The 13,841-nt window shown below is 42.1% G+C and overlaps 1 protein-coding gene across 1 annotated transcript in view; it reads right to left on the reverse strand.

Moving 5' to 3' along the window:
• Positions 1-1,836: 1,836 nt before the first annotated feature.
• TSHR (thyroid stimulating hormone receptor) overlaps positions 1,837-13,841 on the reverse strand; it is a 175,413-nt gene continuing 163,408 nt past the window's right edge. The window contains exons 9-10 of the mRNA XM_046009166.1: positions 5,392-5,580; positions 1,837-3,250 (exon numbers count right to left, since the gene is read on the reverse strand). Of these exons, the coding sequence (XP_045865122.1) occupies positions 1,837-3,250; positions 5,392-5,580 (1,603 nt within the window). The remainder of the gene's footprint in view (positions 3,251-5,391; positions 5,581-13,841) is intronic.

The raw sequence follows: 13,841 nt of genomic DNA on the forward strand, positions 1-13,841 counted from the left end.
ACATTATTTATCAGGATAAACTATTTCAAAATGTCACAGGTGAGAAACACATGCCAAAAAATAACACAACTGTTTAGTTTCATTAGTCACAGGTGAATGGTTGGATGAATGGTGGATATGTCATGATATCAAGTGTGCATAATATTTCTACGAAGACGTCCAAGTCTCAGTGATAATCAGAAATGGGTATTGCTATGGGGATATCCTAGATGAGTCAGGGGAACCATCTCTGGGGGCCCACTGGGCCCACTAACCCTACTCTACAGACTTAAAACAACAAAAGCTTGGTGTGCTTCATGAGCACTATAAAGCAAATGCCATCTCTGTTTGGGATGAAATTAAGGGGCTGTTTTGACAGATAATCTGGAGAGTACATCTATGGATGAAGATTGATCCTAACCATTTTAAGTAAGGGAGCACTGTTGGGGAATAGAGATTATGCCCAATGATCAATACTTAGAAAGAGCTAGCAGCTTCAGAGAGAAGAAACTTCTCTTGATCGCTTTAGTGTTGCTTTATTTGAGTGTTTGATAGTTTTAGTGCATATTGTGGGTTGGAAACAAGTAAGTAAAGAAACCAATCCCTGAAGACAAGTTCAATGTTTTCAAGTTAATCTGAACAGTGACATAGTAACTCTGTAGAGTAAAAATTTGTAAAACCACCTTTTATTCTATTATATGAATACCAATCTCTTTTGGTCCTAATAATTATAGCTGTGTACATCTAGTAATTTGATGAATGATTCAGATCCAGCCCAGTATGTTCAGACATCATAACCAAAAAGGAAACAAAGAAGAAATTTCCTGGGTCATATGTCTAGACTCTAAAGAGAAAAAGATGGCAGTCGTACAAGATAGGAAAAACAGATTCTTCTTTCTTAGCACTTTTCTTTTTGGTCATGGAAACACATTTTAAGGGCAAGGGATATATATTGAGTTTTAAACCTGGAAGAGGTCATCAAGCTCTTTCATTTCTAGACTTAGAAGTGGCCCTGTGATTTGCCCAAGGGCCAACAGTTACCTTGTGTCCAGACTGCTTTATTAATCAGTGGGTGATTTAGTGTGCTCTGTTCCTAATTCCCACTTACAGCTACTCAGAAATATTTTTAGAGTTCACGTCTTTTATGCCATGAGACTAGCCAAGAAGAACAATTCTTAGTTTGCTCAGCCACATTAGCTGAAATCTTGCCAGTTTTTATTTTCCAGGAAATACATAATAGTTGGGTCACATCAGGTAGATCCTTGTGAAGAGATGATTAATAGTTTCAGAGTTTGAAAAAACAAGGCAAAGCTAAGCCTTTCCCCTCCTCACCTCATAACAGCTACTCCATGCATGTATCCTGTTGGACTTCTCAGTTTCGAAGAATTCACCTTGTCTTTGGTTGTATCCAGGAACACGAAGGTGGACCAAGCCAACATGGGGCTAATTTTATCTTGTGGTCACCAACTAAGTTAATAGCATTTGCCAATTACTGAATCTTTAGTATGAAATACTGTCTACGGTGAGAAGCTCAGTGTTGACCTGCTTCAGTTGATACCTGTTGAGCATCTTACACAATGTTGTCACTGCAGTTAGCATCAAGCAAGCCTTCTAGAAAGTGTCAGTTATTTTGATATCAACTGGGATTCAGACGTGCAGGTAGTCTCTTTTCCTTCTGGGAGGTAATGATTAGGTGGTAATGCTGTCCTCGCTCCAGAGATGAACTTTCGCCCCATGAAACATCACCTGCACAAGGGTTAGGCCAGCTGTCTGGTGTATGTAATGGGTTTGGAATACATGTTCAAGAAACCAGCCTTTTAGAAGTCCCCCTACCACTGCAACTAGTGTAGGGTTAGCTTACAAAACTGTTTGGTTATACTCTTTTGGGATTTGACCCTGCTTATTTGGGGTTAGATGGGAGTTTTCAAGCAGTTCATAGTCATCCTGCATGTTAGGGAGACTTTGCCTCATGTCCCGGGTAACCTTTTGGACCTGAATGCCAGTGCTGTTCTTTGGAGAAACCCTCTGGCCCCGGTATGCCTGGGCCTGACGTTTACAGATACCAAACTTGCTGAGCAGAATAAATACATCCCTCTGGAAGGCCTTCGTGAAAATAGCATAGAGAAATGGATTGGCACAAGAGTTAAGTGGATAGAAGAGAACCAGCAAGATTTTGGAGTTGGTAACTGTGATGAGAGGCTTGTTCATCAGTGCCGACAAAGCATAGAATGAGATTGGGGCCATGCACATGAAGTCAGTGAAGATCAACACAGCCATCCTTTTGGCAATTTTGGTGTCTTTGTCCCCTGGGTTGTACTGGGGATTTCGGACTGTGATGTAGATCTTCACATAACAGGAGCAGACAATGATAAAGGCAACTATGTTGAGCATCAGAACAAGGATAATATATGCCAGGGAAAGAGGTGTCTCAGTATCCATGGGCAGACAGATGCTGACTTTGGCATAGCTGCTTATTCCCACCAAAGGGAGCAGGGCGAGCAGGAAGCAGCAAACCCAGCCCCCAACCATGATGGCATACGCATGCCTGAGGCGGATCTTCCGGTCCAGGCGCATGGCGAAGGTAATGGCATACCAGCGCTCCAGGGTGATGACTGTCAGTGTGTACACTGACAGTTCACTGGCAAAGACGGTGAAGAAGCCGGCTGTGTTACATCCAGGGCCTGTCTGCCAGTCGATGGCATGGTTGTAGTACTCAGAATGAGTGTAGAGGTCTACAGAGGCGATGAGAAGCAGATACATCCCCATGCAGAAATCTGCAAAGGCCAAGTTGCACATGAGAAAGCGTGGGACAGTGAGTTTGTAATGGCTGGTGAGGAGGATTATCAGGACAAAGACATTGCCCAGGAGAGCCAGGAGACTCACAAACCACACCACAATTCTCAGGAACTTATAGCCCATTATGTCTTCGCAGGGGTTGAACTCATCTGACTTGGGAGTACACACCATGTCTTCATTGCCCCCACACACAGTGTAGTCATAATGGCTATCAAAGGCCTGTAGGGTCTCTTCCTGTGGATTTTTTAGCTCTTGGCCAAAACCGAGGATCTCATCTTCTTGTTCTTCAAAGAAGACATAATAATGAGAGTTGCTGTGGGTATCCTGGAACTTAGAGTTGTCCTTGTACCCGGCATGGCTGTCACCCAAATACTCTTCATACTCCTGGTCAAAGGGGCCATTCAAAGCATTCACAGATTTTCTCTGACGCAGGCTCCGAATAGTGCTCTCATTACACATTAAGGACTCAAGGAATCTGCAAGGCACAGAAATAAGTCACTGCTTGCTGAAAGCCCCTAATGGTCCCCACAAAACTTAGCAAAATATGTGGACTTCCTGAGATCTCCATGATCTGACAAGATTCTACATGATCTAGTCAGGCCTGTTTCTCCTACATAATTTCCTGTTACCCACCCCACCTCACTCAAGTGTCCCTTTCTTAGAGAGGTCTTCCCTGATCTCCCTAAATAAATTGTCCTACCTTATATTTATTTCTTTTATAGTAATATCTGGTATTGCACTACTGGGTATTTACCCCAAAGATACAGATGTAGTGAAAAGAAGGGCCATCTGTACCCCAGTGTTTATTGTAGCAATGGCCACGGTCGCCAAACTGTGGAAAGAACCAAGATGCCCTTCAACGGATGAATGGATAAGGAAGATGTGGTCCATATACACGATGGAGTATTATGCCTCCATCAGAAAGGATGAATACCCAATTTTTATAGCAACATGGATGGGACAGGAAGAGATTATGCTGAGCGAAATAAGTCAAGCAGAGAGAGTCAAGTATCATATGGTCTCACTTATTTGTGGAGCATAACAAAGAACATGGAGGACATGGGGAGATGGAGAGGAGAGGGAGTTGAGGGAAACTGGAAGGGGAGATGAACCATGAGAGACTATGGACTCTGAAAAACAACCAGAGGGTTTTGAAGGGACGGGGGGGTGGGAGGTTGAGGACCCAGGTGGTGGGTAATAGGGAGGGCACGTACTGCATGGAGCACTGGGTGTGGTGCAAAAACAATGAATACTGTTACGCCGAAAATAAACAAATAAAAAAAAAGAAGGCTCTTGTCCAACCTATTCATTGCTATGGGATAGGACAGTGCCAAGCACATAGTAGGTGCTTAATAAATATTTATCAAACAAATGAATAAATGTACGCTAGGATGTCGACATGCTCATGGAAATGAGATTTAGTTTTTCCCTAGCCCCCCATACTGACATCACAAGGGATTCTTTAACTCGCTTCAGCTGCTGGAATATTGATTTATCTGTTGTGTTCTGGTTAAAATGCCCTATGGACTGCATATTCCAACCTTTTTGGAGGCTAATGAGAAATCTGGGCCCTGCCCTTGAGGTCCTCTCTAGACCTCCCACCCATCCCTGTCCTTTCTTAGCCAGGGCCACATGGTGTCAGTATCAAGCCTTCTTGATGGCTCCTATCACCACCCCGTCCCCCACTTCTGGCTTTCTGCAGGTGTTAGGCCCATACTGGCCTCCTTTGCAGAGCCATTTAACTTTCCCTTTTGCTTCTGCCCTGACAACTAGGTCCCAGTTTATTTCTGACTGCAAATATGAGCCAGAACGTCAGCCAGTAGATATTGTATAGACATGGAGAAGAAGTGAATACATGAGAAATGAAGGTGGTGTTAGGACAACGGGATTACATGAGACACAAGGGGGTAATAAAGTAGAGTGTACGTGAAGACAAGATGCAGAGAAAGCACAGAGAGAAGAAGGCTGTCCCTCCTTTGCAGCTTGCAGGCAGCCTGATGATAAAATAACTCATAATGCAGCTGATATTTATTCAGAATTTAAAACATTCCAGGTCACGACAATAGGTGTTTTCTGTTCAGTTTCTCATTTAATCTTCTCAAACCCTCCATGAATGATAACATTACAATCTCCCTGCACAGAGGGTCGGGGAAGTTAAGTAAGGAGGCTGGAATAACACAACTAGAAAGTGGCAGAGCTTGGGTACAAAGCCAACTGAGTCCAAAGCCCACACACAGGCATCCAGAAAGCTGTGACATTTATCGAAGTCTTAACTGCTTGTGTTTCTAAGTTTATCCTCATAGTTGTGGCATCTAGTATGTGTTGAGGACCAAATATGTGTTGAATCTGGAGAGCAGGAATCATGTTGTATAATCTCTACAAAGATTCTACAAGATCCCTACACCTCCCTGCTGTGATGCAGTGACCTTGGTCTTACTTCTCATCTGCAGTCACTTTAAGTCTACAGGGACATTATGTCCTATGGAGTTTATGTTTCTTATGGATGCTTCAGTTCTTTCCGCCTGGCTTTCAAACCACAAACTTTCCCCCAACCCAGAAATTACTTCAACTTCCACCGAGACCTCTTGTCGCTTATTCCAGACACCTGCCATTTACCCTCTGATTTTCTTCTGATTCTTAAAAGCACAGCAGTGGCTTGGATATGAAAGGTCGGCCCGTGTAAGGTGAAGGACACTCAAGGAAACTGGAAGCTTCTTTAGAGTCCACGTGTTTCTTGTGATCAGTTCCTTTAGGTTCTCCAGGCCTTTGGATGGCAGGGCAGAGACGCTGGTGTAAGAGACGTCCCTGGAAAGGAGAGAACACAGAGGTGGTGAGCAGCCAGAGCCTTCTACTTCGTGACCAGAAGGTCAAGTGGGCCCAAGATTGATAGGGGCTTGCTCCTTTCTGCTCTTGAACATAGACTCAGTTCTTTAGATACTGCCACTGGTCTAAGGGGGGATATTTGGCTTCCAAGTTCATATGTTACAATGGACTTCCCATTTTTATTACTTGGAATTCCAGTATGGTTTGGTACAAATAATAGTTTAGCAGATATACTATTTTACTCATTGCAATAAATGCAAACTCTTGGAATCAGAGACAGATAACAATTTTACTCCAGAAAATTATACCATGTGACTACTAAAGGGTCTCCAGAGACAAGAGAAATAAATTTGAACAGGCTTAGAGGGGCCTGAATTGTTCTGTCTCTTTGGGAACTAGGGATTTAGGATTAATAAAGCTGCTCACTGATACGGACCAAAACAAGTATCATGGAAGTCTAATGAACTTGGGAATCATACCAGTTACATGGTGAATTCATGGCTGAGAACAAACTCCCCAGCGTTTCTTTAGAAGACTGTAAATGTATTTCATGGAAAGAAAATTCAACGTTTATATTAATAATCTGAGTTTATTTAGGTTATTAATCTGAGAAATGAGGTTCAAGTCACTTCCAAAAACAACGGGAAGGGTGATGAAGCTGGGGCCACAGACATTAGTATTAGTTACGAAAGTAGAATTAATTCACATTGCAGTGTGGCATTTTCCGTTCTTAGTCCCAGAAAATACAGGTTATATGTCTTGCTCCATCATTTTAAAAAATTATTTCTATTATTTGCTCCATCATTTTTACTTGCATTGAATAAAACTGTAAATAGTTAACCTAGCCTCTGTCATTTTATATTTTATCAATTAAAATATTCACTAAATATTCTTACATTTTATGTATTTTATAATGTTTTATATATATTTTTTAAAGATTTTATTTATTTATTTGGCAGACAGAGATCACAAGTAGGCAGAGAGGCAGGCAGAGAGAGAGGGGGCTCCCTGCTGAGCAGAGAGCCCGATGTGGGGTTCAATCCCAGGACCCTGGGATCATGACCTGAGCTGAAGGCAGAGGCTTTAACCCACTGAGCCACCCAGGCACCCCTGTTTTATATTTCTTAAAAGATAATTTATTTTAGAGAGGTGGGAGGGGGAGAGGGAGAGGAAAAGAAGCAGACTCCCTGCTGAGCATGGAGCCCAGTGACAATGTGGGCCTCTGTCTCACAACCCTGAGATCATGACCTGAGCTGAAATCAAGAGTCTGATGCTTAAATGACAGAGCCACCCAGGCGCCCCGCTTTATAGTTTTTTAATAATTACATTTTAAAATGTTTACTATAATTAGTAGTATCTTATTAGTAAGAAAATTCCAATAGTTACAGCTTCTTCCTCCATATCGTAATTTGACTTAGCTGGGATTTACATTCTCGGGGGTTCAAGGCTGCTAGAATTTGCTAGTCATTTTTTATAAGCACGAAGCTCTCACATTAAGCCCGTTCTTACTATAGACCTGTGAATCTCAGGGAAGGGCTGTTGCATTTGCTATTCTGTTTTGTATGTACTTGTAAGTACATTTGGAAAATTGGCATAAATGAACAACTTTGGAGTAGTTGCTGAGAGCTGAGGGATTTTGGAGCCAGCCATAAATGCAACCGGGAAGTAAATGAAGCTAGATGTTGGTCTCATGCTTGAGCTGTCCTTTTGATGCAGCATTTTCTCTTTTAGCTCTGCTGTCTTCGAAGGGTTGCCATCTTTCTGCCTTCAGCTTTCTGAAAGCAACTTATGTGTCTTTATCCAGGGACGCTTTCATGTCAGTGAAACAAGAAAGCATCTCTTGGCTCATTTCCCCTGCTTTGCTGTCTGTTACACACACTGATTGTGTGTGTTCATCTGAGTTTATCCTTCCAAGTACTGTGTTTGCATTTTAATAGACATTTCTTGAAAAAACACTTTAGCAACCATCCCAGTTACTAAGTGGCAAAACACCCCAAAACTAAGTGACATCAAATGACAATCTTTTTATTATTAGCATAGCTTTTGTCAGGAATTTGAATTTGTCGGGAATTTGAACAGGGCATGGCAAGGACAGCTTATCTCTGCTCCGTGATGTCTGGGGCTCAGCCCAGAAGACTTGAAGACTGAAGCAAATCAGTGACTAGGGCTGATACTATCTGCAGACTCCTTCGCTTGCATGTCTGGGCCAGAGCTGAGATGACTCAAAGCTCAGCCCAGTTGGGACTGTTAATGTGGCTTCCCCATGGCTTGGGCTTCTCATATCATGGCAGTCAAGTTCTGAGAAGAGGGCATTTTGAGAGGAAGCATCTGGGGTGTCCCAAGAGAACTAGTAGATTTAAAGGCAGGGAACATATAACCCATCTCACAATGGGAGGCATGTCGAAGAATTTTGGGCCTTATTTTAAAAGTGCTCTAGTGATCGAAGTGGTGGGGATAGATAGCACTGAGGCAGATATTTGGTGAAAGCTGGGAATTTACCACTCTGCCAATCAGTGTTTCTTGTGGTGCCTGGACCAGCATCAGAATAACCTGCAATACAGACTCCTGAGCCACACCCAAAACCAAGTGGATTAGAAACTCTGATGGTAGGGCCCAGGAGTCTACATTAAGATGCTCTCTAGGTCATTTAGAATCTCACTACAATTCTCAGAACATTTTTATGAAGCAGGTGGATATTATAACTAAGATGAGAAAAAGGAGGCATGTTAGATCCAAAAAGATTCAGCAAACCAAGGGTGGAGCCATAACTGTAATTTGGAGCTCGAGTTTGGGGTTAGTATCCTAGGAACTTTTCTCTACCCCTTCTCATCAGGTCTCTGGAGTCTTTTCTGAACACAGATCCAGGTGCAACAATCCTCCAGGGACTCATTAGGACTCTGGGAGGGAGGAACTAATTCCATGGTTTGTCTGCGTGTCTGTAACAAGCATATCTCAGGTGGCCTCCAGCTGGGTCCCAGTGGAGCTGAATTGGGAGAGGGCTTGGACAGGCATGGAGAAAAGCAGTGTTGGAGAATGTGTGTAAAACTTATGACAGAGACACCGGTAACATAATGAGAAATTGGCAGATAGTAGGTATTCAATGAATGTCAATTCCTTTCTTGCCCAATTTGGGGTTTTCTTAGCCCAAGTCAGAAGCAAGGAACCCAGCAAATACAGCTTATTTGACATCTTGTCCTGTACGCCTCATAGGCAACTCCAACTTAACAGGTCCATCCCAAACTTAGCTTTTAATCTTCCATCCCCACCCAGCCTCCTCCATTGAATCTAGGAAGAAAACACACACACACACACACACACACACACTACCTCTCTTCCTCTAAATCCCAAATTCATGTAATTGCAGCTCCAGTCCGAGCTAACATCATCTCTTGGTGCAATAGCTTTCTTGTCTACCCTTCTTCCCTTCCAGTGCGCCCTCCACACAGCAGTCAGAGTAGTCAGACATAGTATAGGGGATGAATAAGGTCTCCCTCATGCTGAAAACCTTTCAGTGACTTCCCAATGTACCACGAATACCATTTACTCTCCCTACCGTGTCCTTTAATGTCCTGAAAATGTGGCCCTCGCCTACATCTCCCAGATCATCTCAGGGGCCTAAAGCCACTTACAGCCCCAACTGGAATTGATCTGGAGCCATCTCACTCCCTGCTGCCATGAGGCACTTGATGCAGCTCTAATCCATTAGGCCTGCTGTTAACCTAAAGTGCTCCTGAGCTGCTGCCCTTTCCAGATGCTGGCTGCTCCACTCATGCTACTTTGATTCTTTCCGCCCACCTTTTTGGGATTTAACTGCTCTTGCAGAGATCTACAGTTTTATTTTATTTTATTTATTTTTTAAAAGATTTTATTTATTTATTTGACAGAGATCACAAGTAGGCAGAGAGGCAGGCAGAGAGAGAAAGCCTGGGAGAAGCAGGCTCCCTGCTAAGCAGAGAGCCTGATGTGGGGCTCCATCCCAGGACCCCGAGATCATGACCTGAGCTGAAGGCAGAGGCTTAACCCACTGAGCCACCCAGGCGCCCCAAGACCTACAATTTTAATCAGAAATTCTGGCTGCTACCAGAAAGGAAGGTAGGAGTTCCTTTACCCTTGAAAATGGCTGTAGCACTGCCTCTCCATGCAAAAAATCCCAAATGGAGTGATTCTTTCCTCCAAGCCTACTGGTGTTAAGTCCTATTTTCTCTCCACCATCTTCTGGGACTTGTATTCTCATGGAGTCTCTCTTGTTCTTGCCGTACAGTTGTGCCATGAATGTTTACAGTAAGAAGCATTTGAACTACACCCTCTAATCAGATGTTAGCTTCACTGTTTTTATGTCTGAAACTGTCTACAGTCTCACAGTTCTCCTTACTACGACCTTAATTTAGGTCTGAATTACATTTCACCTAAGCTGTGCAAAAACTTCCTGATTGCTCTTAGAACCCACCTTCAGACTTAGGACAGAATGTTCTTTCTGAAACGTGGATCTCATTGCATGGCTTTCCAGCTTGAAACCATGATTCCTCTGATGTCTACACAACGTATGTTAAGCTTCTTAGAAGAGTATTCTTCATCCCCAGTGGGAATGTCTTCCTGAATCTTGTGTAATGTTCTTGATTTTTTAAATTTCACTGGAGCACATTTTTGAATAATTTCTTAGAAAGGCTACATATGAGGGAGATACTTTCTGCATCCTTGCATGTCTGAGGATGACTTTTTCTACCCTTAGATTCTGTTGATACCTTACCTGGCTATAAATTTTGGGGTGGCAAATAGTTTTTGTTCAGAATTCTAAAGGCTTTACCAAATTCTAGCACTCATTTTAGCTTTTGGTAAGACTAATATTATTTTTGGTCTTTGACTTGTTTTTATTCACTGGAAGCTTTTATGGCGCGTGCTCTCTCTCACTCTCTCTCTAATTTCGAGCTTTCCTGAGATATAATTGATGTATAACACATGTAGGTTTGCAACATGCAACATGATGATTTGGCACATGTCCATTTTGTGAACTGATTATATGGCACTCTCTTTGTTCCTAGTGTGAGATTTCATGAAGCGATGCTTTGGTGCGGATCTTTTTGCACTTATTGTGCTGGCTCCTGGGGGTGGGGGTGAAACCTTTAGTCTGGATGGTTATGCTCTTCAGCTTTAGGACAATTTTTGGTATTATTTCCTGGATAACTTACTTCTCTCGTGTTCTTTGTTCCTTCTCTGTAATTCCTAGTAAGTGAAAAAGGAACTCCTTATAGTCATCAGATTTCTCTCCATTTTTTGCTTGTAATTTTTCCTGTTATTTTTTATTATTTTATTTTTAAGTAGTTTTTATACCCAATGTAGGGCTCAAAGTCACAACCTGAGATCAAGGGTCACGTGCTCTACTGAGTCAGCCAGAGGCCCCTTCCCTATTATTTGTACTGAGTCTAATGGTAGAATTCCTTGACTGTATCTTCTATCTCTTCTATTGAATTAAAAAAATTAACTGAAAATTTTCGTTTCCAGCTTTATCAAAGTATCACTGACAAATAAAAATTGTATAGATTTATGGTGCTCAGTGTGGTGTTTTTATAGATGTGTACATTTTGACATGATCACCACAATAATGAACATACCTGTCCACCTCACATAGTTTTTTTTCCTTATGATGAGAACATTGAAGATCTACTCTCTTAGCAATTTCAGATATACAAAATAGTATTAGCTGTAGTCACCATGCTGTACCTTACATCCTCAGACCTTATTCATTCTGCATAACTGAAACTTGTACCCTTTGATCAATATCTCTCTCTTGCTCCATCCCTCAAGCCTGGCAACCACCAATCTACTCTCTCATGATGAGCTCAACTGTTTTAGATTATGCATATAAGTGAGATCATGCAGTATTGCCTGTCTGTGCTGGGATTTGAATTTTTTAGTTTTAGTTTGATGAAAGCTGGGACTCTGCCTATTCTGTTCACTGCCATATTTTGGCACCTAGACTGGTGCTTGAAAGACAGAAAGTTCTGCATACATAATTGTCAAATGCATAGATACATGTTAAGAAGAGCTTTCATGTTTTCCTTTCCTTTTTTTTTTTTTTTTTTTTTAAGATTTATTTATTTGAGAGAGAGAGAGCATGCGAGCTAGGGGAGGGGCAGAGGGAGAGAGAGAATCTCAGACTCTGTGCCGAACTCAGAGTCCGACAAGGGCCTCGATCTCATGACCCTGAGATCAGGACCTGACCTGAACCCAAGAGTCAGACACTTAACCAACTGCTCCACCCAGGCACCCCTTCTCTTCTTTTTTTTTATAGTATATTTGAGGAAGGACACATAATGTTTAGAAATGCTTTTAAATTCCAACTCTCTGGGTTTGAAACCTGGCTTCTGCACTTACTATCAGTCACTGAACCCTTTAGTGTATCAGTTTCTTCGTCTTGGGTTTGTTCAACAAAGCTGACAGTATGTTCTCAATAAATATCTGTTGTTATTATTGTCATTATTACTGTGAGAAATGTCTTCTCAGATTTATCTCAGATGATTAATGGTGGCCTTGTTAAAAGTTCTCTTCTGTTCTCTGAAATGTGTATGGCTCCTCCAGACTCATTTCCACCCCGCTTGTTTTTCTTGGTTTCAATCTTTCATGTCATAAGCATTCTTTTGCTGGTGATCCTAGGTTGCGCGCTCATGCTTAAGAACAAGACTGAAAATCCGATTGGGAGCTTGTCCACTGGCAGACTCTGCTTTAGGGCAATTCTCTGGGGGAGTTGGCCATTATGCTGTTGGACCGTAAAATGCCAGAATATGGAGGTCTCTTTTGTTTTAGAGTTTTCTCAACTTCTTCAGAGTAGAGACTTTAAGTCTCTAGCTTAGAAGGGAGGGACTCTTGGCTGCTGGCACTTTGCCTGAACAGGGCAGTGAGGTGACATTTCCAGATGTAAACCTTCAATAAATCCTCTGTCTTTAGCCCCATGTCTCATTCTTGCCGGGCCACACCCATCATCTCCCTGTCCCATGCTCTTCAGGTGTTCTGCTGGGCAAGGCAGCTACTTCCAGATACACCAGATATATGCTTCCAGTGACTGGTACTCTTACATCGTCTTCCTTCTCTCTGCCTTTTTTCTTTCAGAATTCTGTAGCTCGCCAGACCACACATGTACCCTCATCTGTCCTCTCTGTCCTTATGGATTTATGTATATTAAAAATTCTTTCCCCATCTTTTCAGGGGTCTCTTATGAGGGAGGAGAAATAAAAGCTTAGGTTCAATGTATCACTCATCGCCATGACTCCATTTAGCATGTTTATCTGTGTAAGAGCTTAGAACAAATACTCGTTGAGGCTGAGTCAGCCAGACAACTAGACAGTTTCACATCCCCGAAGTTGATGGAGAGAAAGAGTCTTGGTCTGATGAAAGCCCCAAATTCAACCAGGCAGGGATCACTTTAAGTTCTTTCAAACTATATCCTTCTTCATTCACCCAAATTTTTATTTGCCCACTTTGAATCCAGAATGTATTAATAGTGTACCTTCTTTTCTAAAATAAAACTTTTAAAATGTAGTAGCATTGAAAACTTTGTGTTCAGAGTGAGAGAATATGAAAAGTGGCTATCAGCAATAAAGGGATCCGAAATGATTTGTGAGTGCGGCCATATGGAAGGAAACCTCAAGCTAGAGGGCTACCCTCTCTCTTAGTGATTCGAGCACTTTTCACAAAGGGCTCAAGTGATGGGCCCTGAGCTTCCTGAGAATTTGTCTCTAGCAAGTATTTAGTCACAAAACAGAATGCAGCTGAGCTCAGCCTGGCAGACAGTTGGAAGCCTAATTGTCTAGGTCATGGGAACCATCTCAAGTTAAGTGTCTAATGAAAGTAACAGGACATGAATTTGGAGACGGTGAGATTTGCCGGGTTATACACAGGACAAAAAGATCACTGAGTTTGAATGATGCCAGGAAAACAAAAAAGAGCCAATTGATATTCGATGTCATAGGAAAAACAAATTGCTTCTCAAGCAATTATGTACCCTAACATCCCCAAACACTGGAACAATTTCCATTTTTGTGAGATGTATTGTCATTATTATTTAAGATGAACCTTTGATGAATTCAATTGCAATGAAATAAGCACTACTTAGCTTGCCAGTGTTTTTCAGCAGCAATTGGAGATTTCTTTTGTTTGCTTCTAATACATGTGGGTTTTTTTCCTAAAGATCGATAGGCAGAAGCTGACCCATTAAAGATGTCTAGTCACATCTACAAATTGGTAGATGA

Source organism: Meles meles, chromosome 6 (assembly GCF_922984935.1).
Source record: "Meles meles chromosome 6, mMelMel3.1 paternal haplotype, whole genome shotgun sequence".
Taxonomy (NCBI): domain Eukaryota; kingdom Metazoa; phylum Chordata; class Mammalia; order Carnivora; family Mustelidae; genus Meles; species Meles meles.